Source organism: Colossoma macropomum, unplaced genomic scaffold (genome assembly GCF_904425465.1).
Source record: "Colossoma macropomum unplaced genomic scaffold, Colossoma_macropomum, whole genome shotgun sequence".
Lineage (NCBI taxonomy): Eukaryota > Metazoa > Chordata > Actinopteri > Characiformes > Serrasalmidae > Colossoma > Colossoma macropomum.
This window is the reverse complement of record NW_023494791.1, coordinates 8,934,538-8,962,392: the sequence shown is the minus strand read 5'-3', so window position 1 is coordinate 8,962,392 and position 27,855 is coordinate 8,934,538. Positions and strand designations below refer to the sequence as shown.

The 27,855-nt window shown below is 39.9% G+C and overlaps 1 protein-coding gene across 1 annotated transcript in view; it reads right to left on the bottom strand.

Moving 5' to 3' along the window:
* The window catches only part of prkn (parkin RBR E3 ubiquitin protein ligase), a 139,873-nt gene continuing 112,018 nt past the window's right edge, over positions 1–27,855 (bottom strand). The window contains exons 8-12 of the mRNA XM_036573785.1: positions 14,064–14,125; positions 13,406–13,555; positions 3,315–3,401; positions 2,035–2,152; positions 1–417 (exon numbers count right to left, since the gene is read on the bottom strand). Of these exons, the coding sequence (XP_036429678.1) occupies positions 308–417; positions 2,035–2,152; positions 3,315–3,401; positions 13,406–13,555; positions 14,064–14,125 (527 nt within the window). The 3' untranslated portion in view covers positions 1–307. The remainder of the gene's footprint in view (positions 418–2,034; positions 2,153–3,314; positions 3,402–13,405; positions 13,556–14,063; positions 14,126–27,855) is intronic.

Sequence of the window (27,855 nt, the reverse complement as noted above, 5' to 3'; positions counted from 1 at the left end):
TGGAATTTACATAAATATTTTAATAAGATTGTGATACACAACAACCAGCATACATTAAACCCAACATGATACACACCATCTGGGTTACATTATGCATATAATCTCCTTTCCATCTCACCAAAGTTGTGGTTACCACAAATTCATTCAGATGGTGGTGGCACTGATATGATCTCATAACACCATTAATGACAAATTGTGCTGTGATTATCTTTAGATGTTAAAATTAGAGGGCCTGTATGCTAACGTGCGTCCACACACACACATGCAGCCCGTTTCCCTGAGTCCGAGCGAGCCTAGTGTGTGCAGTTCATCCAAACCAGTGGTTGCCCATACACTCTCTGTTCCACTCCACCTGACACAGCCAGCACCACTCGAACTTGCACTGCGCTCGAGGGCACACCATGTGCATGCAGCCACCTGAGAACAGAACCACAGGACAACTACATCAATAGAGACTGCAATAGTACTACTACTACTACTACTACTACTACTAATAATAATAATAATAATCATAATAATAATAAAAATCTTTATTTAAATAGAACCTTTCATTTTTAGTACAAAGTGTTTTACATACAAACTGTACAACAACTAAAACAATAAGTCAGAAAATAAAATAGTATACAATAAAAATAAAAGATTTAAAAATGTACATTAAAAAAAGAAAAGTAGAAAATGTGCGGCATTAAATATTGGTTAAAGACCCTCTTGACTCTCGTACCTCCAAAAAACAGTAAATTTACAGGACAGGAAAAAAACAAATTTTTAATGGAAGTAAAAAGAAAAAACATATTTTGGAGCATTTCTGTTGGTTTGTTCATCATGAAATTTTGACACAACATAAAGGGCAACTGCCTTTTTCAAATTATGTCAAAAATTGAAAAACAACAAAAGTGGAGATATGAGGTTTTTGTCCCAACAGCAAAAAAAAATACTACAACAATATTAAGAATAATACAAATGCAAACTGCAACTCCAAAATGATATAAAAAAATAATGATATGCTAAATGCTTAGGCAAATTATTTTGCTATTAAATACCTTAAAGAGAACATGTCTTGAGATAATCATGACTACTGAACAGAAGATACTGAAATACAATTGCAATAATGCAGAAAGAAACAACAATACAGACCTACACAAGTCACTGACACAGAAACCGCAAACACAAATGACACTAATGAATGTAAGAGGCTAATGCAGATTCTGAAAACATATGTTCAAAAGTATCCAGACACCTTTTCTAATGAGTGAATTCAGCTTGTAAAATCTCAGTAGAAAAGCTTTGCCTAGAGAATGGGATGAAGCTGTTGTACATGAGCCCAAAGTCTTCAAGCCCAATTCCAAGTGTCATCTAGGTATAAAGCTGGGTTCTCTGGAGGGATGGAGCTCTATCCAGTACCTTTGGGATGAGCTGGAGTAACAAATCAGCCAATATCAGTACCTGACCTCACTAATGCTTGCTAATAACCAGATTTCTGCAGTTAAAAGATTATTCAAATGGTCATGTAAACAGCTTATTTAGCCGATTTCTTAGATCAGAGTAAGGTCTAGAAATCTGATTATGAAATCTGATAAAGAGAGCTCGATTTTAGCTCAGTAATCAGATTTCTCAGTGCATGTAAACTCTTACTCTGATTTCTTTCGGATTTCCCGCGAGACACAGCAAAACACTCAGTTTCCCCATTGTCTGATTACTCAAGTGCATGTAAATGCGTTGATCGGATGACTGACAAAATTTGGATTTTCTGCAGTTATCAGATTATTAAGTGCATGTAAACGCACTCAATGTTCCAACATCTAGTGCAAAGCCTTCCCAGAAGAGTAGAGGCTGTTATAGCAGCAAAGACAGGACAAACTCCCTGTTAATAGCGCTGATAACAGAAGAAACGTTGGATGAGCAGGTGTCTACAGACTTCAGGACATATTGTGTATAAATAAACCATAAAATACAATTCCTTACATCCTTAAGTATATATACTAGTACTGCTGTAGTTGAGTGATGTAGTTGTAGCAGAACGAGAGAAAGTCTTACCGTTTTTCTCCACCGGCACTCTGCACTTGGGACACGGTCGAGTGGTCTCCTCTATGGCCTCCTGAGAGGCCTGCTCCCAGCGAGCTCTCAGAGCAGCTTCCTCATCCACCACATAACCCTGACACAGCACAGAAAAGAGCCAACCAGGACAATACGCAAGAGAAACAGATGGAGATAATGCAACTCACCCTCAAAGGAATCGTCTGTGTGGGAGTAACAGCGATTACGTTGTGCGACTGTGTGCTTTCTTATACAAGTTTACTGTTTTGTGGCTTAAATATTTTACTGGAAAGGGTGAAGAACCTCTTAATGATTCTCTTCAAACATCCCAGTTTACACTGACAAGTATAAAATAACTTTGTTAAAGGGACCGTCTCATGGAAAGCAGAATTTTCCTTGCTTTTTTGAAATGTAGGTAGCAATTTTATATTGTTAAAGTTTCAAACGTACCATTCACTCATCAGTCCATACAGTCCATATATGGACATGACGCTGCAAAAACAGCCTCATTTTAACTCATTGTTTCTGTGATGCCACAAAAACCAACACATTCATTGTGTATGCATTTAAGCACAATACAGAGCAGCCAATCAGAATGGAGGTCATTTACATATAACGGTCTTAAAGACACATTAACAAAAACAGCCTGTTTTATACTAAGAGATAAAGAGAGGTAAAAAAAATTGTGATGTAAAAATGCATTATGACATATACATATATATATATATGTGTGTGTGTGTGTGTGTGTGTTTGGGATGTGTTAACTTATTATTACTTAGAACATCAACAAAACGTAATTTGACCAGGGGCACCCAAAATTTGCATATGACTGTGGCTCCCAGCTTAGTCCTGGTGGTGTTTTCCCTGTACCTCATTCAACTCTTCACCCAAGGAAAACCTTTAAACAAAACTTCAATCAGAACTAGAAATGGCAAAATACTGTTATAATGTTATTACTATGTTATAAAATGAGCTAGTTTTAATTAATGCACTTCACTTGCACAATGAGCATCTAAAAGTAAGCTACCATGCTTAAATTACTTAAACACTCCCCACAGGAAGAACTCCAGAGCTAACATCACATCAGACACTGTGATGATATGAGGGCTGTTTCAGGGCAGATTTGTTACAGGACTGTAAATATCCAATCCAACATTTTCTGCTGATACTCATCAATACTGATCAGCTGTCTATACTAGAGATATCACAGGGCGTGGGGCTGGGAACTAGTAGTGTATCTGCTTGCGTGTCTGCGCCATTGATTAGTGCATGGCGCATACCTGCAGGGCGCCTCCTGCTGCTGGAGAATTCCTCTGTCTGCACTCGCCCTCATGATACTCCTCCTTACAGTCCCGACAGAACACAAACTGTACAACGACAAAAACCGAAAAAAAATACTTAGTCATACAAAAGAAACACACACACAAACACACACACAGTATCAGCCACCTATTCATTAAGCATTTCTGTTCATTTGAGCCATATTTTCCATATATTATAATAACAGTGACATTACATTGAGGAAATAACTCATACTGAATTATGCAGTGACTAAAAACAAATCAAATTTAGATTGTATTAGAAAATTAGTCTCTCTGTGCCTTTCAGTCATTCTATCATGGAGCTTCATGAGGAGCCCCCTGGGATGCTTTTCCAACATGCTTGAAGAAGTTTCACATGTGATGAGCACTTGATGACTGTTAAACCAGTTAAAGACATGAGCCTTTAGATCAAAATACATTACATACAAAGATGCTCAATATTTCAATAAGATGTGTAAAAAGCCCTTTAATGATACTGTGTGTGATAACACAGCTAAACATTACCAAGAGTAAAATACAGGATCAGTTAAAGGATCAGTTCAGTATTCATAAGTCACAACTACATTTGTAGTTAACTACAAGTTTACTTCTTTAGTTTTGCACTGAAGCTATGAGGCTAATAAGCAATGAAAGCTTCCTATCTCGCCAATCAGCATCGTGCAAACTGCATCAATCTCAGATAGACATGCCCATATGTTTTCTGGCACTGTGTGAGGTATTGTTATCTATACATATAGACAAACGTAGGGGTGGACAATATGACAATATTTACTGATAAATGATATGATATTATGAAATGATATTATGTCATACTATGCTTTTCTGAGGACATCAGGGATTTTATCAGTGCTTCAATACCACTGATCACCTGCACATTTCATTACAACATAATCAGTCCAGTTTAATAGGGAAACGTATGTGAAACGTCTAAACAAATCAATTTATTCATAGTATATTTTTCATTGTTCCGCTACTAATGCATTTTCATCTGTTCGCTCAGTACAATCAAATCAATATTGTGATTCATATTGCGTATTGTGAAAATGAGTTGATGTATCATGACATTACAGGCGTGTGCGAAAGTTTGGGCGCCCCATTCAAATTACGTTTTGTTAATTTTCTAAGTGAAAATAATCTTTTACAGGGAACAAAAAAGTGAAAATACCCAAAACATTTGCACAGGCCACACTGTATGTTTTATTTTGTTTTCCAATTGGTTATAAACAGTAACTGTGCATCACTATGCACAGAAAAAAAAATTATTTTCACTTAGAAAACCAAAAAAATATCAAAACACATCATTTGATCGAGGCACCCAAACTTTTGCATAGTTTTTTATATATTTGCCATAACATCCACCTTTAGACAAATGTATGGTTCATAGCTGGAAATAGTAGCAGCAGCTTGAGGACTGAATCTTGTCCGTCCATTTTTACAAGCTACAGTATGTCAGAAACCTTACAAGCAAGTAAGCCTAAAGGCAGCAATAATCAACCCAGCCGGTGCAGTAACCAACAACAACACTAGGGGGCAGCCTTGTGCCATGTTCCAACTGCATTAGGGCTGTTTAATGTGAAGGTCTACTACACAGGGATTAGAGTGTTCCTCTTATTTTTAGCTCCGCAGCACCTTTGAGGCGCAGCACTGATTTGGCACTTCTTCAAAGGCGGGGAGTGTGAAGTAGGGAAGCTCCCATTCTCTCTTCATCAGCTTATTTATTTATATATATATATACATACACACACTTTTCCCCCCTTCTGCAAAGGTGACAGATAGCAGCTCTCCTCTCAGGGGCTCAAGTCAGACATCTCTTTGTTTTCCTACTGCTTGCATAGTGATAAGGGGAAAAAAAATCTTTGACAGTCATTTTCTTCCCACACTCACTCACTCATTCCCTCTATCACCCCTCCCTCCACTCTGAACACATGAATGAAAACAGAATCCAGTTCATCATCATCACCATCATCATCATCATCATCCTCTGCAGTCATTTCATCAGCCGCCTGTGGCTTCGCAGTGAAGAGGCGCTGATCTGATCGTCTGACAGTGTGGGAAGAAAAAGCACTTTGTAGTTTGGTTTGGTGCACGAAGCATTTTTAATGCTTTTACATTTCCGCACGGCGGCGTGACGAAAGGAAAAGAGAGCATCCAACTAACGCACGCACAGACGTGGGCTCACAAAATGAAAGAGTGTAGATACAGATTTGATCTGCAATGCTTCTGTGTTCCAGCAGCCTTTAAAAAAAAATCAGATCAGAGTGTGTGTGGATTATGAGGAGATTAGATCAGGTCTGATACTAGCAGACTAATGTGGTTTAAATAAGAACACTGGGGTGAAGTAGTGAAAAGGCTCTTAGAGAGAGTCTTCTCTGATCTCATCTCTCTCTCAGTCCTTTTCACTTTCATTCTCTCCATCCTTTCAGGAAACAAAAGCTGTCACTGGGGTGGCAGCCTCAAGCCTCAAGGGCATGTAGGGCAATGTCACAATAATTATCGCAATCATGATAAATTACATTACAATATATCACAATACAGCTGCATGCTTCATTAGAAGGAAAGCATAATTAGTCCAGATCAACTGGATTTAGATTAGTTTAGATTAGATTTAACTTTATTGTCATTGCAGAGTACAGGTACAGAGCCAATGTAATGCAGTTAGCATCTAACCAGAAGTGCAAAATACAGTATTATTTACATATAAAGTGCAGAAGGACAGTATATAGTGGTTTTATATATATATAATAACAGGACATAGAGTACAGTAACAGTGCAGTGAGTGCAAAGATGCAGTTAAAGTGACGGTGTGGAGTTCAGCAGGGTTATAGCCTCAGGGAAGAAGCTCTTCCTGATCCTGCTGGTTTGGGAGTGGAGGCTTCTGTAACACCTGCCAGACAGGAGTAGGGTAAAAAGTCCACGGTTAGGATGAGAGACGTCCTTGGTGTTCTTAGTCCAGCTCATTTTGTGAAAATGCTAAATATTTACAAAAAAACAAACAAGCCGATAAGATAAAACATCTTGACCTTGCACTGTTTTTGTTTAAATAATTAAGTCAAAGTGGATTCACAAATCACTGCTTTCTGTTGTTTGCATTTCACATACTGTCCAGTCTTTTTGGAACTGAGGTTTGTACCATTTTTGTTGCATTTATGTAGTTTTAAGTTGGCTCTATGCACTCTCTAGAGAACCAGTGAAAAGACATGGTTATTGAGTCATGAGTTATTGTGCACTGTCAGAAAAAAGGGTACTGTAAGGGTGTATTTGGGTAACCATCTCAAAGACCATCTCAAAGACAGTTCAGTAGCTTTTCTCTGAGAGTGTAGGGCTGAATGATTTGGGGAAAATATCTAATTGCAATTTTTCTGCTCTGTATTCTCCAGGCCTGTTTTCACCAAGAAGTCCGGCACATCCATTTTTTCAGACTTGAGGCTTGAAAGCTTAATGTAGTGAGCCAGACTGCCAATTCATGAGCTCCACACTGTTAGGTGAAATTTCCCCACTTAAAACCAGTTACTGCAATTTTGAATAATCTGGGATATTATGAGCTTTGCAGCTCTCTTTCAAGTTATGATTTTGATATAAAAATAATTTATTGTTTAGCTCTATATCTTATAGATCTGTATCAACACACACACACACACACACCTTTGACACAAATACACACCTTGAAGACAATAATGGAATATTTCTGATAGCTTTACGAAACCTGACTGACTGTCACTCTCACAGAAAGAGCTGAAACACAGTAGAGAAACAGAGGTGAAGAGATGGAGAAAGAGAAAGTAGAAGAGGAGGAGTCACACAGAAGGCCGAGTGACATGCAGAAAAAGGGCTGTACACTCTCCAAAACAAGCATTTGCAATACTTCATATTTCAAAAGTAGAGATCAAATCTCAATAACCTGACAAAATATGTGAATACATACACACAGGAAGCCTATCCCAGCAGTCATTGGGTGGAAGGCAGGAAACACCCTGGACAGGTCGCCAGTCCATCACAGGGCAGCCAGACAGACATATACATTCACACACACACACACAACACACACACACACACACACACACACACACACACACGCACACACACACACAGGGGCAATTTAGCATCTCCAATTAGCCTGAATGCATGTCTTTGGACTGTGAGAGGAAACCCTCACAGACACGGGAAGAACATGCAAACTCCACACAGAAAGGACCCTGGTTGCCTGGCCGGGGAATCGAACCCAGGCCCTTCTTGGTGTGAGGCGATTTCTCATTCCTGATGTACTGAACAAAATGTCTAAAAGTACCATTTGGAGAGTAGTTAGTAATGTTTTAATTCATATTGTACAAGTTATTATTTTATACTAAAGAAAAGTTAATATGGCAAGTGACTCACTTTTGAACAGTAGTGCATTTATATATCTTTATGCATAAGAATGTTCTAAGCTTAATCCTAAACCCTGGCGCTAATCTTAACCTCTTAACCTAAAAGAAATTGGGGTTTTGTTCTTTCAGATGAAAAAAATAAAGCTTTACAAAAAAGCTTCATTTCTGTTGGTGCTGATATTGTATGTTAGCTCTGTTTTTCTCTAGTTTTCCTACAAAATGAAGACATTTTGTCCTGAAAACACATGCGCACACACACACACACACACACACACAGCTGTTTGTGTATTTGTATATTTGAGTGAACTTTTACTGACTTCTGTATTACTGTAGCTATGTAACACTACACGTAAACATAAACTGACCCTAACCTTAACCCCAGTAAAATAAAGGTAAGCTGCCGTTGTGGTGAGAACAGCAAGTTTTTTTTGCGAGGACCTGCAAAATGTTCTCACTTGTACAAAACTTTCATATTGTTCTGTCATCATGACGACATTCAGTCCTCACAAAGTAATAAAGACAGGCTCACATCCAGACACACACACAGAAACACAGTACCCAGGTGGGCACACACTAAACAGGGGGTTATGTGCACTCCAGACTCGCACAGCATCACACAGCCTGCCTGTGTTAACACACTCCACTCACTCACGAATCAATACATCTCCTCCATCTGTCCTGCCCTTATACACTGCTTTCTCTCAGAGAGAAAGTGAGGGAGAAAGAGAGTGAGAGATTGTGTGTACAGTCTCAGTGGTGGTGTGAGTGGAACAGTGGACATCGTCTCTATGTAAACAATCAGCGATAAGGAACCAGTGTGTGGTCAGCGTACTGCCACCTAGACCTGCCAGTGCTTTTGATATGTCTATGACATCAGGACCAACATAGTGATCCTTATTTTCTAAAGCACTTTTCTTGTTAAAAAAGCTACATTTCACTGTTTGCAACCCGAATTTTCCTCACTTTTCAAAATGAAACAGGCTGATGTCGTATATAAACAAAACAAAAAAACATTCACTCTCTGGTACATATGTGGAAACTAGGCTGCACAAACTGCTTGTTTTGAAAACACTGATTTTGTGATGTCACAAAAAACAACACATTCACACATATATCCATATATTCAGCCTACAGCAGTTCAGCTCTGTCCACTCAGGCTGAAGTTATAAGCTGTGTTTCAGCCCTGCTTTTTGTATGAGGCACAATACAGGACAGCTAGTCAGAACAGAAGTCATTTATATATATCAGTCTTAAAGGCACAGTGACTAAAACAGCCTGTTTGATTCCAAGTGATAAAGAGAGGTTGGAAAATGCTCATGTGAAAATGAATTATGACTGTCTTTGATACATAAGTCCATGCAAATGTCATAAGTGGAGCTCAAGAAAAATTGTAGGATGTGGGCCCTTTAAAACTGAAGGGGTAAAACTATTTCTTTTCGGTTACCAAGTTTAAAGTTATGATTGTGGTGACACTTTATTTTGAGTGTCCTTTTCAGATGAAAAAACACTCAACAGACTCTCAGTAACATGTCAAAAACATATGAGGGGTAGGATTAGGTTTTGGGCTGAGGTTAAGGTCAGGGTTAGGATTAGGACCAGGGTTAGGATTAGGTGTTGGGTAAGGTTGGTAAGGTTAGGTTTTGCGTAATGGAAGTAACATATTAACAACACATCTACTTAATGTAAGGAATGAATCAACAGAACATCTACAAGATATTTACTTCAGTGTATTCAGATGCTGCACTACTACTACTTCACTGATATGTTGTTGACGTGTTACTGATAATCTGTTGAGTTTATTAACCATCTACAGAAGACCACTCCAACTAAAGTGTTACCATAATTAGGTTTGGGGTTAGAAAATTAATAAATAATTCCATACATATAATACATGTGGGACATTTCTAACCTCATGTCCTCACACTGTATAAAAACAAACGGTGTGTATCTGTGTGTCTGTATGTTTGTGTGTCTCATTGCAGCAGAAGACCAGCTCCAATAAAGCCTTTATCTGTGGCAGGCAGACCCAGCACTGTACGCACTGACTACACCGTCACCAGCACCCCGGCCAAGCTGAACTCTCACACACACACACACGCCCACATACACACACACACACACACATACACACACACACTGACTCTCCCTACAGAACCACACAGCCAACACTGCGTCTGTCCACGAGACAACAGGGCTCTCTAACTCATATGAACATTAACACAGACATATGTGTGCACAGATAGAGTCAATGACTCTAGAGTCCAGACTGTTATTTGCCCCAGAAGAGTGTGTGTTCCAGAGGTTGTCAGTGCTTAGTGACAGTTTGGTAAAAAATCTAATTTGCATAATTTCCCTCTCACTCTAAATGTAGTTGATCCAACAAGACATGCTTGGAACAGGTATGTTTAGTTTTACGTGTGGACCATTCTACCAAATTAGATCAAACTGTTCAAAAGTCCTACAGTAAAAAAAGAACTACGTAAAAAATTAGTATAAATTAAAAGTATTCAGATCTTAGATATTTACAAGGATTATGCTATGATCTATTTAAACCCAAGGCATTAATACAGATAGTAATACGCTGAGTACGTACAAAATCATCATTTATAGGGTACTTTCTGTTTGGAGGTGTCTGTTTTTTAAAAAGTTTATTTTAAAGTGAAATTGAACTATTTAGATTCATGAGTTTAATTTTTAAATAATAAAAAAAACACTTCATTTAAAAAACACACTTTCATGTCATTACTGAAACAACAACAGTTTTAGTCTGTAGGCAGAGACTTATTTTAGCCACGCCCCTGCATTTTAGAGCAGGAAGTGAGACTGCTTCCCTGTCCCTCATGGCCACACGGTGAGCAGTTAGATCCCATTGATTAGAAGAAGATGTGTCCCAAAGTCTAAAAAAATCAGTGTGTAAACTGTCACTACCGAAACACATGGGAATGCGATCCTAATGCGTGGCCACAACTTACTAAGGCGTGGGAACGAGATCCTAATGCATGGCCATGACTTAATAAGGCATGATCTTGTTCTCACGCCTTACTAAGTTGTGGCCATGCATTATTTTTATTGATATGAGTCACCAACAGGGCTCTGCATTGTGAAGCTGAATCATGTGTATACATTTATCTCCAAAACAAAACTACAAATGAACTTATTTGAGTAAGCCCAGTGTGGGTTTCTACACTGTGTGTATGAGGAGCTATGCTGAAATGTTGTAGCTTCCTTACATGACCTCACCTGGCCATCAGCACACACTCTTACCTTTGGTCTTTATCTCTCTCACACACAAAGAACGTACAAATCAAATACGGTATACGGACTACGGTAAAGCGCTGAGGTAAACTCTACCTTTCCCTGCCTCGCACTGATAAAGGCCTGAAAATCAGATTAACAGAGTTGGAGCTGAGCTTCTAAACCCTCACACAGGCCACTGAGCCTACTGTTGTCTTTGACTAAGAAAGGAGAGGAGAGATGAGTTTCTCCAGCACCCTCCCATCTCCGTCGCTGCAGTGATGATGTTTGTGTTTGCAAACATGCAATCAGTCAGCACTAATGGCTGCCAAACTGAACCCTAATCTTTAATCGGCTGGCTAATTAGAAAACATCATGCAAATAGTGGCAGCAATTACGTCTTAATCGTGCTGTGATTGGACGAGCCAGATAAACGAACAGCGGAGGGCACGGGTGATGGGCACGGGCATCCAGGACAGAAAGGCCATCTTAAAGTGGAAGGCATCATCAGGGTTACGAGTGGGATTGTTAAACAGATGTTGTTAGCAATCAGATTGATAGCTGGGTTAACAGCGGCCAAATTGGGGGTCAAAGGCAATACGTCAAGATTCTGAAGCAGAGGGTTCAGAATGGCTTTCAGAGCACAAAGAGACGAGCTTCACTGGCACTTACATACTGTATGCCTTAAGCCAGCTGCAAAACAGTGGTGTTATGAGTGCTCTTTCAATTTCACCATTGTGACTGCAAAGCACTTTGCAGGTGGCGAAAGCTGTGCATCACCATACTGCTGTGCTCTTATTGATACATCATCATATGCTGTACTCCTATTAATGCATCATCATATGCTGTACTCTTGTTAATGTATCATCATGTGCTGTATTCCTATGAATGCATCATCATGTGCTGTACTTTCTATTAATGCATCATCATGTGCTGTACTCCTATGAATGCATCATCATGTGCTGTACTTTTATTAATGCATCATCATATGCTGTATTCCTAATAACGCATCATCATGTGCTGACACTAACTCCTATTAATGTATGATTCATATGCTGTACTCTATTAAGCATAACATCATATGCCGAATCCTATTAATGCCCATACATCATATGCTGTACTCCTATTATTACATCATCATATGCTGTACTCCTATTAATGTATCATCATATGCTGTACTCCTATTAATGCATCATCATATGCCGTATTCCTATTAATGCATCATCATATGCTGTACTCCTATTATTACATCATCATGTGCTGTACTCCCTATTAATGTATCATCATGTGCTGTACTCCTATTAATGCATTATCGTAGTGCTGTACTCCTATTATTACATCATCGAGTGCTGTACCCCTATTATTACATCATCATGTGCTGTACTCCTATTGGTGCATCATCATATGATATACTCACATTGGTGCATCATCAGGTGCTGTACTTCTATTAATATATCATCATATGTTATACCCCATTATCAAATGCTGTACTCTTATTATTACACCATCATATTGTCAGTGTTAAATCAAAACCTTGTATGTCCATTTTTGTTGTTTTTCATTTTTTATGCATGTCAAAATGTCCCTTTACACCATGTAAAAATTTCATGATGAGTGGACCAAAGCAAGTGGTCAAAAATTACATGAAAAAAAAGTATAATGTTTTTTCCTTCTCCTGTAAAGTTACCACTTTGGAGATACAAGGTTTTGTTCTGACAGCAGTGATATGCTGTGCTCCCATTAACTCATCTCATATGTTGTTCTTGTAATGCGTCATTATATGCTGTGCTCCTAATGGTGCATCATCATATGCTGTACTCTTACTATTACATCATCTTATTAAGCTGTACTCCCATCAAAGCATCATATGCTTTACTCCTATCATTACATTTTTATGTGATACTCCTATTATTACATCATCATATTCTCTACTCCTATTGGTGCGTCATCATGTGCTGTATTCCAATCCTATTACATGCTGTGTTCCTATTATTACATCATCATGTGCTGTGCTCCTATTACTACATCATTATATGCTGTGTTTCTATTATTGCAACATCACATGCTGCACTACTATTGGTGGCTTTTTTAGATGCATGCTGCAGTAGCAGTCACATTCTGAGATTTTGGTCCAAAATGAACTTTGTTGGTGACTCTTTGGTCGAAAAAAACATTAAACTGGCTTCTGGTGAGCATCTGTATATATCAACTGTATATATTAGCAGAAATAGGGGGTTCTTCCCTCCAGTAGTGGTCCATGGCACAGCCAACACTGACAACTGCCTGTGCACCTGCTGTCCTGCTCCATTAAACAACACTGTGTATTTGTTGCTGCTTACCACCCACAGCATGTGCATTATCAAAGGCAAAAACTGACTGCAGATCAGCCCTCATTCTGACAAATGACCAGTCCTGCTATGAGACATGAGGCCAGGAGTGTGTGTAACTCACCCCACAGCCCAGTCCATCACCCAGCTCACACTGAATCCTCCTGCGGTTCTCCTCAGGCAACAGACCGGCCCCACAGCCCGGAGCAGGACACAGAACTCCCCCCATCTGCAGCAAACACTCTTCAGCAGCGTAACGCTGATACCGCTCATACTAAGACAGAGAGAGAGAGAGAGAGACAGAGAGAGAGAGAGTGAAACATCACTAAAGAGACAGATCTGGATATTTGCTGCAGCATGATAATCTAAAGCCACAACAGTAGAATCCTCCTTGACGGGCCTGTAACCGCTCGCTGTGCAAACACTTTGTGTGAAGCTGAAATCACTGTGAAAACTTCAAAGACAAAGAAAAAGTTTCCAGCGAAGGCTTTAGGAGAAAGACGAGGATGAGAAAAATCCCTCTGAGGAGAGAAAAAGAGAGAGAGAGAGAGAGAAGAGAGAGAGGGTGGTGAGGGATAGTGATGGAGGGATGCAGTGGAGTGGTGAAGGAGAAGTCTGCTTGGAGAGGGCTTATTGAGCGACACAGAGGAACAGCAGATGAACCAATTAGGACGCCGCTGGATGGGACAAGCTGACAATAAGGATGAACCTAGATTTCCCCTGAGCTCTCTGTGAGACAGCGGAGGTCTGCAAGCATATACGCACTCAGAGCTCAGACCCACCTGCTCTTCACCCAGGACCCGGAAATGATGCACCTCTTTAATGAGAGACTCAGGACATCCAGCTAGAGAGTGAGAGAGACAGAGTGAGAGAGAGAGAGAGAGAGAGAGAGAGAGAGAGAGAGAGAGGTCAAACTACGGTGAAAAATATGAAAAGTCTACTGGAAACTTGACCAGTGTCATTCCACTAAATGCAGCATTACTTCAGTCAGTTTAAAAAAACAGCTGCTGCCCTACTTTACTTACTATTAAATTAGAATAAAAGTTTAATGTTTTTCCTTCTTTTTGGAGATATGAGGGATAAAATATTTTCTTTTGTTGGTTTGCAATAACTTAACATTTTAACCTTGTGTGGAGTTCATGTGTTTGTTACTCAGTGGTCTGGTGGACCCACTGCATTGTTTTTTAAAATCAATACAGCCATAACAATTTATGTAAAAATACCAGATGTTTAAAATATCACAGGTGGCCAGCACAGGGTTCTCCTTTAGCAGCTGTAGCCAGTCAGCAGCCTGTCCATGTTGTCCACCCTCACACACACTAACATTTACAAACACATACACACACAGACACACTAACAGCAGGCCGTGTAGGAGGAGAACAGAGTGAGGGACACAGCACCTCCACACTTTTACTCCCCGTGGGTTCACCCCAACACCACATATATAATATAAATGTGTAGGGGGTGTAAAAAGTAATTGAAGTAATTGAAAATGTGTTATTTTATATGTTCTTCACAGAAAATGAGGCCAAGGAATCTGAGGTTGGAATAACAATAAATTGCATAATTTTTTCTTTTGGTAAACATTGAAAATGGGTCCCACAGACCTGAACACCACACAAGGTTAAAGACTAACCAAGGTTTATTTTGAGGAAAATAACAGCTTGAATAAACATGTATTTGTATTTGTGACAGTGCTACTTTGACAATAATGTCATATCATTCATTTTATCTCCTTGTCGTGAAATCAGCACTCAAACCTTTCAGGGATCAAACCACTTTTGCTGAGAAATTTTCATAGGTGAATTATGTGAAGATGCAAGAGGTGGAAGGGGTGGAACACCTAGTTATGAAAAAGCTAGTTAAGGAGGATGAGGAGATATCTGAGCATGTGGGCAGTGAGAAACGGTTAATTAAAGTTACTTAGCTAACATTAGCATTGATTGTGGCATATTGCCTGTCATGACTATCAATTTAAGACAAAAACTTTTATCAGTTTTCATTTTATTGTTATCTAGCCACCTTGCTTATCTCAGTATAGCATATAAACAATAAATAAGAGATAAGAATAAGAAGAGAATATGAAAATGCACAGATCTTAGAACAAGTTATGTTGAAAAAGGCAATGCTGTGTGTAGAAGGAAAAATATAGTTAAGAGTTTTAGGTGGGCTGGTCGGGATCATAACTCCCAATCTGAAAACAAGTCCCAATCCGGCCCTGCATATAGGTGCAATTTGTAGTTCTACAATTACAGACTGTAGTCCACCTGTTTCTCTGCATACTTTGTTAGTCTCCTTTCACCCTGTTCTTCAAAGGTCAGGACCCCCACAGGACCCCCCCCAGAGCAGGTTACTATTATTTATGCAATTCCCATCAAAAAATTCCCATGCAATAAAAAGTTATTCGGTTTTCAGCATCAAAAATACAGAACCATTAATTATAATATTTTTTCAGTATGTAGTGTGTCTTATTACAGCTTCTATCCCCTTCAAAAAACCTGCTTTTGGCTTTTAAAGAAATCTGTAAGGAAATTTGTCCCAAAGTTCATTCTTAGAAGTTTCCCTTTCTCAGTGAGGCTTCTTTACAGCTACACATCCTTTCAGACCCATAGTGCTGAGTCGTCTTCTCACAGTGGAAGGATGGACAGAAACACCTGTGGATGTTTTCAGATCTGAAGCAGCTTGATTTTCTCCTCTCTCTCAAAGATGAAAGCTTTAAGTGCTGTTTATCTGACAGGGACAGTTTTATTGGTCCACTAGGTCTTGACCAGTTGTTTGTGGTCCCATTTTCACTTGACTTTTTCCTTTCTTATGTAGGTCGATTATATTATATCTAATATGCTCAGAAATATCTCTTGAAAAATTAGTATCTACAGTTTGGCCTGGAAATTAAATAAACGAAGAGCCGTTTCAGACAAAGTGCTGCATTTCTCTTACTGCAAAACTTCATAACAAAGCAAAACTTCCCTAAATGTCCAGCAGGCAGTGAGGATTTATACATTTACTGTATAACGACACGTAACAACCGTTGAGTTTGGCTAGTTCAGCTGAGTCCAATTCAGCTCTGAAAGAGACATTTTAACTGGGCAATTTCATAATTTCTGTAAATGTCAAGAGCTTCATATGGCTTTCGCTTTAATAATAGCAATGCAGTTACACACAGGTATTTTTCTTACTAAAAGGGCCCATATGCTACACTGTTCTTGCCGTTTATCCTTGACATCCACTTATTTAATTTGTGTGGTTTTATCTACCAAAAACATGGCTGTCCAGTACTGTGCTTCTTTCAAAAAGCAGTCTGGGATGAAACACTCCTTATAACTTCAGTGTGAATGGGCGGAGCTAAACTGCTGAAGGCAGAATAGGTAGATATTTGTAAACACATATGATTTTGTGACACTGTGAAAACAATAAATTCTAAACAGGCTGTTTTTTCAGCTTTGTTTTCATACATGATTTGTATGGACTGGGGAGTGAACCTATTCAACAGTGTTTACATGCTACATCAACCACTTTTATCTCAAAAAAGTGAGGAAAAGTCTATTTCACTTGATATGGTCCCTTTAATGTATGTCCAACAACTGCCCTGTATCGTGACTAGCATATTAGCGTGTGGCTACAGCATTGGATTGGATACTACAAAATACACCTTTGTTTTAAATATGGCAATATAAATATAAAGCATATTTTGTGTCATTCTTTATTTTTGCTGTATTGAAAAATCTATTAAATTGAGACAAAACAGTATCATATGGAAAAAATAAAATATAAATAATCATTGCAAAGCGACACTGTTAGAAATAAAGGTTCTGTGCAGGTACATTTTTTGTTCATCAAGATACAAACAATGAAAATGTATCCTCGATGGTATAACAGTGGTTTTAAGGTTCAATTGTGTACCTTAAATAAGTTTTTCCAGGTGAAAAGTATATATATATATATATATATATTATATATATATATATATATAATATATATATATTTGTGTTTTTTCATAATCTAACGTTTTAAAACAGAATAATAATACTAATTTCAATGGATTATGGTACAATTATGCTCCCTGACTAAAGGTACTGAGATGTACCCTTGAGGGAACCACCCCAGTGAAAAGAGGGTTCCTGCCCCAGTGACAGTTTAGTACCTTTTTTTCTGAGAGTGTGCTTGGATGAATATCCCACAGTTACCATTTTTGCGCATACGTACATTTTGGAATTTATTCACAATCAAATTATATTTTTCTTGTTTGTTTTGTTTTGTTAAAAATTCCATGTGACCAAAAGACTGGATATAATATGATAAATTAAGTGCTAAAATCACTTTTAAACCACATGCTTTGATGGATGCAATTTTTTTTTCAAATCTGTGCTCAGGAAAACTCAGAGAACATATATATATGGAAAAAAGCCTTTCAGATTTGTACATTAATGTGTCCATTGCAAAGTAACAGTAAGGAAAAAATAAAAAAGCAAGGTGTCCCCAAGCTTTTGACATGCAGCGTGAACTAGGATATATCGCAAGACACGCATGCACACTAATGAAAAACTCAGCCCGGCACTCCTCGCACTGGGGCGTATTCACTGAGAGCACCTCAGGGTCACCCTCGAGAGGAGAGGAGCTTCATTTGAGGCTCGGTGCATTTCCACAAGAAGAGGATGAGAGGTTTAATGGGAGAGCAAAGCAGAGAGGTCCCTCAAAATCTACAGCCCAACAAAGAGACCACCCCTTCAAACCTTCTGAGTATTATGCATGGCAAATGGCTGGAGATGAATGTGTGCAGGAGTGTGAGTGTGTGTGCACGTGTGACCTCAAAGTGGTGGCGGCCCACTGCTCTTCTTTAACAAGCCATGCTGTAATGATGTGCTCCTTTGGACCAAAGGCTTCTACCAGGAACGACACACACCAATTACCCCTCAGGAGACTAATGACCGCTCTAATCTGCATATGATAGTGTGCACATGCACAGCTTCTTCATACGTATGTATGAGAACTGGAAATAAGCACTCTGGGGGGATATTACAGTGTGGGTCATTCTACATGGAAAATGGCACACATTGACAAAAAGCAAATGGATGAAAGGGAAGAGGAAAGAGAAAGAGAATGTGGCTGTCCTCAGTACTTCTTGCAAAACAAATCCAATGTAGTTTGATTGGTTTATTGTTCCAACACAAATTTCTGAATAATTAAAGGTGAACGACTGTGGATATTTTACCTCAACAGCAAAAAACATACTCCCCTCCCTTCATTGCTCCTTCAGAAGCTACTCCAGCCGAATTCATGGCCAAGACGAACAACACTGGGCTAGCAGAAGCTTTTTTTAGATCTTCATGCTCATAAAACCCTTCACAAACATTGTACAGACCATGACTAACACTAGAGCAAACAACAACACAGCAACCAGTCCTAACCAGTCAGGATTAGCTATCACAAACTTCAGCAAACAAAACAAAACAATACTGACCTATTGGCTCTGTGAAACAGCAAAAATAAGTTAATGTTACCCACCTGTCAAGCAGAAACAAAGCAACCTCCTCATCCCTTTTCATGCCTTTCAACTCTCAACGAAGCCGAAATCGGCTTCTTTCACATCAGCTTCTTGTTCAAATTTTTCTGTTCTTCTTTAAATGGTGCAGTAGTTACTCTTTTTTCCTGCAACTGACATCCCCCACATTTAACAACCTTTTCCAACTTCTAAAATGTCTACACTGAATAGCCAATAGTCTTGTAAGCCAGACCTCTGCATTGCTAATAGAATGAGACACTCTGGAGCAGCTGCACATGAGCCTAAAGTCACCAGGGCAAGTGCCAAGTGTTGGCTTGTAAAGTGTAAAGATGTAGAAGTGAGCCAGCAGCTAGAAGGTTGCGGATTCAAATCCCAGGACTGACTTGGTATTCTTCATTGTGCTCTCAAGCAAGGCACTTAAGTCCCGCTGCCCTAGGTGGCGCTATTCTGCTGTGATGCTGGTGATCCTGAGCTCCTCCCTGACTGGGCATAGTTAGGCAGCAAAATGAAAAATTTCCCTTGAGGATTGATAATGTAATACAAAAAATAAAGCCCCTCCAGCATCGCGCTGTGGAGCAGGAACTGCGTTCTCTGGAATGATGGAGCTCCATCCAATACTTTTAGAACATGGGTGCACAACTCTCTTCCTGGAGAGCTGTGTCCAGTACAGTTTTGTAGTTCCCCTACAAAACACACCCACTAAACCTTGGCTGGATATTTTTGGTTGGTGGACTATTCTCAGTCCAGCAATGACACTGAGGTGTTTAAAAACTCCAGCAGCACTGCTGTGTCTGATCCACTCATTCCAGCGCAACACATACTAAGACGCCACCAACATATCAGTGTCACTGCAGTGCTGAGAATGACCCACCACCCCAAAAATACTTGCTCTGTGGTGGTCCTGTGGGGGTCCTGACCATTGAAGAACAGGGTTAAAGGGGGCTAACAAAGTATGAGAAACAGATGGACTGCAGTCTGTAATTGTAGAACTGTATCTGTATGGTGAGCGGAGCTGGTAAAATGGAAAATGAGTGTAGATACAAGGAGGTGATTTTGATGTCATGGCTAACACAGACTATCTGCACTCCACTGCAGAGTGGACAATGTTAATCACATAAATGTAACCACCTTAAATCATTTCTGACAACAATGTCCACTCACTTCATGCACATGTAGATGTGGGTTTACAGGGAACAGCAACCTGAGAAGTCTCCAGCACTCACTGACTTGCGGCCTGTGGGCTGCGGAATGCAAATGTTGCTAATCTCCCTCCAGGGTTGCTAATGCAAACGCCACCTCACTTTTCTTATGCAAATAGCAGTACCACACACTAATGGTGCCGGACGCGCCTGGGGACTCGGCCACTGCCAGCAAATATTAAAACGGATGGGAGAGAAAAAAGACTTACATTTGTCTAAAAGTAATTAAAGATACAGACCATGAAGGGGCAGCAGGATGTTACCATAGCATCCAGCAGCGTGGCCTGTACTAAGAGGTGATGTTGGAAAGGTGTATATATATATATATATATATATATATATATATATATATATATATATAGAGAGAGAGAGAGAGAGACAGGTAGTGAGACACATACAATGATAACAGCAGATAAAGGAAGACACAGCATGAAGTTACCTGCCAAGAGCAGTCTGCTTCACTTAAGACTACATGAGTAAAGATCAGCGAAAGCAATCAACTCAATGAATTAACTCACTCAATTGCCTCTTCTAATGAAAGTTGTTAAAGCACACTGCAAGCCATGTCTTTATCGATTGCCCTCACTACTGCGGCTGCATGCTTATGGGACACAAAACGACCTAATAAACCCTTAGAGCTCGAGGCTTTAGGGACTGCTTCCTCACGACTCTGCTGAGAGCGTGAGTGTAGTTGCAGATGAAGAACAAGGTAATTTACAGTGATATAGGTAATAGATCAGAAAACGATCAGCCACAGGGAACGGCTGGTGGGAGAGGGAAAAGTGCTGTCGTGACGTAACCGAGGGATGAGTCAAAAAAGTTCGGAAAAAGACAGTTGATTCATCATTTTCGCTTCGACACGCCAGAGGATCTGCCATCTGCCAGGCCAAGCTAAGACAAAACGTCTGCCAAGTTGTGGCGGGAAACGACAGCACTGCAACAAAGAACTGCTGCCTTGCTGCTACCTGTTTAGCACTGTTCCCTGCTTACAGTAAGGCTTGGAAATGTTAAATCAGATTTACATTATTTTCCACATTCACCAAATGTAGCCAATCAGGCAAGACTGTAGTATCCCACTACTGCGCGGGAGCTACGAGGCTAACACAGCAAAGCAATGTAGCTTATACAAAAACAGTGAGCATCAAGTCAACTGCATGCCCAAATCATTATATACTTGCAAACTGTGTAGAGTTATTAGATAATAAAATAGACTTGCTTAAAGGGAAATTCTATAGATTTTTTAAATTTTCCACAAAATGAAATCATTAAGATGTACACAAAGACATTCAGAGTGGTTTGGTGTAAAATGCTGTTCTAAAGAAACTTACAGAGTCAGAATTGTTCCCAGCGGTGGTGATAAAAACCAGATGTCCACCTATAAAAGCTCTCTCACAGAAAATTATTACATGAAATGGTGATAAATACGCTGCCTGATGCCTGAGACACTGTTTTATGACAGTTTTGGGAATTGTATTCCAGGCTTAGGAGTTTAGGTTTAGGAGCTTCATAAGAAAATAATCTTCCACCAACTGAACTGTAAGAGATCACAGAGTGTGCAGTAAGGCTAGCTCAGCTGAGCTCAGAATTGTTCACAGCGGTAGCGATAGGAACCAGACGTCTATGCACAACTCCTGCACACACAGTGGCGCCCCCAGAAATTTTTCATAGGGGTGGCCAGATGGGGCCTCTGAAAATCTTGGGGTAGCACACCAAAACCATAACTGAATTCCAGGAACTCCATTTTGCTGCTGAAGTATATAGATGGTTGAAAACTATGCCAGTATGAGAGTAATGGAATTGCATACTTTGGGTTCTGATTTTGCAGTTAATGTTGATAATTTTCTGATGTGCATTAGGGCTGTCAAAACTGGCCGAAAATGTACATTCGATTATTCCCTCTAAAAACATACAGGTTCGAAACATTCAAATATCTATTTTTGCACATTATGTCCATAAGAGGGCAAACCAATACAACAAGAGGTTTGCATCAGATTCAGTTCCCTCTCAAATTCATGTTCCCCTTCAAGAATCAAGTCCCCAGAAGCCACATTCACTGAGAAGAATCTGGCAATTATACTGTAACTATGGAAAGCGAACAGGTTTAGGAAAAGTGTAAATCTTTGCCTTGCCAGTGACTGGATTATTAAAAGGGGCCTTAACTTTTTCACCCATTTCACTTTCCATTGTTTCAGTGCTGCAGATATACATGTCCCGTGTATCAGGGTTATACACTGTACAATTTAACTTAATTTTAAATTTGATATTAACATGAGAAGCAGAAAGTGCAACCAACTTCTAAGACTGAACTTTTAGAAGTGTTTACAAGAAGTATAGAAACATATCCCTGCAGATTTCACTGAAAGACTGAAAACAAAGTCTGCCCAAAAAGAATAGAAGCTGTAACAAAGGGACAAACTGTGGACACAATAAAAAAAATCAAGAAACTAAAATTATATGAAAGTTTCTTTGTGCAAAGCCAACTTTACTACAAGCACAGCTGCCTTTACCGATCCAGCAACCGGAGCACACAAGCCATTAGTGGAAGCCCACTAAGTAACGCAATATCCCTGCATAGTCAGAAGGAAAAAGTTCCCCACAGACTGAACACTAGGAAGAGATCAAAGACACAAAGGAAGATTAAACACGCACACGTACGCACACACACGCAGAGAGAGAAAAGGAACATAATGATAAACAGGGCTTGATTGTGCTCATTTGGCTTCTTCTTTAGCTTAATTACTAGTCGCAGCTTTGCTAGCAGGGAGGAGGCTGGATGTATAGTGCCTCCTGCTGGATGGCCCAGCTGTTTGAGTAATGTTCATGAAATGGGCTCGGAAATGAAAGCAGCAGGTTTACAGCATGCCTAAATCTAATCCAGCCCGTGGGGGGTGGGCTGCAGCTCGGTGCAGAGTTAATGGTCTTATAACATTGAGGAAAAGCTTGTATCGCAAACCAAATTAGCACTTCATAAAGGAACAATCTGTGTAGATAAATATACAGACATTGCAAAGTGCTAGTTTGATAGACTTGCTTATGTGGTTTATCACACTGTATAGTAGGGGTGGGAATCTCTAGGCACCTCACGATTTGATTCGATTCGATTATGATTCAGAGGGCTGCGATGCGATTATAAAACGATTATCCATGCATCTCGATGCATCTTTTTTTTTCTATACAGGATTTCTATTTTCTTACTGTCTGAGGACTTGGTAGTTTTAAAACAAAGTATTTGTAATGATCCATAATGCATTTACGTCCAACATCTTTTATTAATAAAACAAATGGAAGTGATGTGGCAAGTGAACTAGAAGGCTCTCATTCACTGCTCTTGTTTGGAGACGCTGCTGCCACTCATCTGTGATTAAATGCGCTGTTACTGTGAAATAAGATAAGTGGTAATAGATGACCATGCAGCACTTTATATAGTCTTTAGGGATTTCATAACTTCGGTTTCGGTTTCGTGATGGTTGGGGCGGGGTGGCGAAAGACTGCAGGTCACCTAGCAACGAGGTTTCGCCGAGCTAGTAGCGAACGAAAAAGCAAAAGAGAAAGACGAACATTTGGAGACGAATGGACTTATTCGCATTTATAAGCAGCGCAGTTGGTTTCCTGGTACGTAAATCTGCAACGAGAGGCTGTCAAACACTAACAAAAAGATGCAAAGCTGCGAAGATGAAGTCGCTTCTCTAATTTTCCCGTTCCACCTTAAATGGTGCCGCTTTTACATTCAGCGCCTCAGTCCGAATTTAAGGTGGAACGGGAAAGTTCAGCAAGAAGCTGGCGAGTGAGGAGCGACTTCAGCCTCGTAAAACAGCCGAAAGCTGAGAGACATTTTACAAGAAACTGATCAACTTTTAAGGAAAAGTTTTCTGGCGGAGATGGAAGAAAAGCGGCTATGGTTAAAGCTTAAAGCAGAGCGAAGTAGATCTGCGTTTTCGTTTATATTGTTTAGCCTAAACTAGCACATTATCACATACTGGACATAAATGTTGTGGCTCCCAAGCTGGTTTGATTTTTGTTGAAAGGTCAAAATGGCTCTTCTTATCATTTGTGTTGTGACTCCTGACCTAACCCGGCTTTAATGCAGAGGGAGCCGGTCGGATTTCTCGCTCATCCAGTTGTGTTTTTATGTGCCGTCACAGACTGTCCGGGCGCCGCACTTACCCACTTCCAAGTTCCGCCTTTTGCGTTCCGTCAACATTACGTTATAAATTAAATATTTAGAAAATCGATTTTTGACATTTATGAATCGATTCAAAATCGTCCACGTCTGCATCGCGATGCATCTAAGAATCGATTTTTTTCCCGCACCCCTACTATACAGTATTATAGAAACAAATATTCAGTAAATGGCAAAATTCAGTAGCTATGCGATGTACAGTACTGCAAAAGTTAGAGATTCTTTTGTTTATTAAATTTCCAGTTAAACCAGCCATTAATTATACGTTTTCTGAGTCAATGTCGTAAACAACTCATTTATTTTGCACTACCTAACTTTTATACAAGCAACTATCTTAGCACATCTTAGCTGCAAATATTTTCTCATGTGCATCTAACAGCTAAAAGAAGGGAAAAGTCATGAATTTCTAAAACAGAAGCTCAAAGGGAGGAAATATGACTCTTAACAACCATGCAAGACCACCAAAACCATCCCCATAAGATAAACAGAACTTAAAGCCTTCATCTTTGAGAGAGAGGAGAAAATCAAGCTGCTTCAGATCTGAAAACATCCACAGGTGTTTCTATCCATCCTTCCACTGAGAGAAAACGACTCAGCGCTATGAGAAAGGATGTGTAGCTGTTAAGAAGAAGAAGCCCTTATTGAGAAAAAAGAAAACATAAAACTTGAACAGTTTTTATGTTCTAATGCATCTGAGATGTACAGTAAGCACTGATGAGTCTAAATTTGAGATCTAACAGAAAGCAGCACACTGCCAAAGCAAACAGAATCATGTCCACCACCATCAGTCAAGCATGGTGGAGTATCAGTGTCAGACTGGGAGTGTACAACAATATCTGGAATAGGTGTTTTTGACACAAGAGAATCATGAATGCTGAAAGGTATACATTTTAACAGAGGTGGGAACGAGTCACTAAGTTGCAAGTAACAAGCAAGTCTCAAGTCTTCACACTCAATATTTCATTTCATTCACACTCAACTTTCATTATTATTATTCTTCCAACTAAAATACAAGATCCTTGGTCCACAGATAACCATGATAACCATTGGTCCATAGATAACCATGATATATATATAGTATATAGTAGGTATAGTATATATATATAGTAGGAAGCTGAAATGTACTTTTTTGCCAGCTTCTTGTTTCAATTTTCTGTTCCACCTTAAATGGTGCAGCAGTTACGTTCTGGCGCCTAACTGCTGCACCATTGAAGGTGAAACGGCAAATTCCAATATGAAGCTGGTGAGTAAAAAGTCCACTCCAGCCTCATGGTGAATGTTGCGCTTGTTTTAGCAGCAGAAGCTGTTAAAATCTGTCAAATAGTGAGAGCTATTTACTTTGTTTTGCTACCATGAGGAAAATGGTCAGTTCGCCAGATGAGTTTCTCCAGTAAGCCAGGAGCTTAAGTGCTGAGTGAGGGTGCATTGATTGTGTTGACACTTTCCATCTTACGGAGGCAAACTTGAGCTATAACGCTTCCTTGTCTTCTGAAATAAAATTAACCGAGCATAAGTACAGTAACAGACACTTGACAACGTTATTATTAATTATATTTATGGCAGGAAACAAATTAATTCACATTCTCTCCACTGTGTAGAGAGTCCCATCTGCAGTCAGCCTCTCTCCATATTTCTTCCACTTTGTGTCTTGAGTCTTTCTGAATTAAGTCTGAGTCAGAGTCTGAGTCACTGGTGTTGAAGTCAAAGTCCCAAGTCTTTCTTGATTTTCACGAGTCTAAAGTCATCAAATTCGTGACTTGTGTTGGACTTGAGCCAAGTCATATGACACACCTCTGAATTTTAAAACAATATGCAATACTATGTGAAAAAAAAGTTTGATTAGGAAGAAACTAATTTGACAGCAATATAACGACCCCAAAGCAAACTGGCTGAGAAGATCCGAACAATGAACTCCATTCATCCCAGAGTCCAGACCTCAACATCACTGAATGTGTCTCGATCGTGAAAAGCAGAAAGAGCAACCAACTTCTAAGACTGAACTTTTGAAGGTGTTTACAAGAGGCATGGAAAAATATCCCTGCACATTTTACGAAAAAGCTGAAAGCAAGCTTCCTGAAAAGAATAGATGCTGTAATAAAAGTATAAAGTGTGAACACACAAGAAGATGACACTACAAAACTGACTTCTTGCTGAACTTTTCCTTTAATACACTGCAATCATTTTACAAGCTGAAGCATAGGAAGGCGTGAGTCAGTCCCACTACCCATGAGTCAATTTAATCAGAGCAGAGAAAGTCAGAGCAGAGCAGAGTCCACACTGACCCCACAGGTCTTGGAATGGCGGCCATGTCGAAACTTCCTCTCTCTGCACGCGTCCTGCTCTTAGATATCCCTCATTACAGCTTAGTCATGAGCGCTGCAGTCTCTGTCAGCGAGAGGAGGCACACTCTTAATAGGCTATAGATGAGGGGGAATGAGCAGAGGTGGCTAGCAGGCACACACAAAGAGAGGGGCTTTCATTTGGGGACAGGAACAGTGGCTTCATGTGCTGACCTTTGGTAGGGCCACGGGATACTGATGGTAGACTTCAACAGGTCTATGGGGGTCTTAAAGTTACAAATCTAATTTGTGTGGTGGTTGATTGGTGTCCCAAGTCTACTTCTTTTAAATTTGCCCTGAAGCTATGAGGCTAATGCAGATAACTAGTAACGGAAGCCACCTATGATGCTAATCGGTCAGATATAAGCTTCCGTTATTTGTTAATGCTAAAATTATTGGCCCACTTTGGACAAGGGTAAAAGGGGGCTAACAAAGTATGCAGAGAAACAGATGAACTACAGTCTGTAATTGTAGAACTACAAAGTGCAAGAAGACCTGACAAAATGGAGTGTGTATAAGAATGGTAGATGTACTTAAAGTGGCCGGTCAGTGTATAAATATTGAATATGTACCAAAACCATCTGAAATTTTTATTACACCATGATATAATTTAAGGCCACTCATCTTCGTCTTCACTACTAATTCAGCATTAAGGTTTCAAAGGTGCAGAAGGCCTGGCTTGTGATCTTTACCCAGGTACAACACTCAGAAACACACACACACACACAGCTGTTTGCCAAAGTGCAACCCACTGTGGTCTTTACCGTTTTGCACCAGAGCCGTCTAGGCTGTGCCACCCTGTCAGGGGCTCATAACCCAGTCTCTGTCATCACCCACCCACTGCCTGATAACCTTTGATGGGCTGACACCAGGCCAAGGTCATTCACAGAATGGGGTCGGCACCTGACACCACAGCCCCGACGAGCCTTTGTTGCTTTTACCTCGCTCCAGTTTCGGAGGGGGCTGAATTTTGAAGAGTCCCACCATTTCAGCTCCGCCACATTCCATTGCCGTCACATTATCCCCCCAAATCAAGGCCTGATTGCGCTGTGTGTTTTTGCCAAGACAATGTGCCCGAATTACCATTTGAAAGCCCAATCAAAAAGTCCTTAAAGAATGCGTAATTATGTAGACAATCAATACCCCCAGCCCCCTCCCCAGTCTGCCTGGATCTCGGGGGAAAATCAGAAGCAGCACCCCTGACATTTCCAATAAAGAGCATGAATAAGAAATGAAAGGCATGCCAGCCTTCCAGCCCTTGTTCTCCCCATCAAACCGTTCCCCGGCCTCCTGTTTAATGATTTTCTAAAAAATCAGGCCAGGATGGAGAGCTAATTCACTGATCGAGACGCTGGG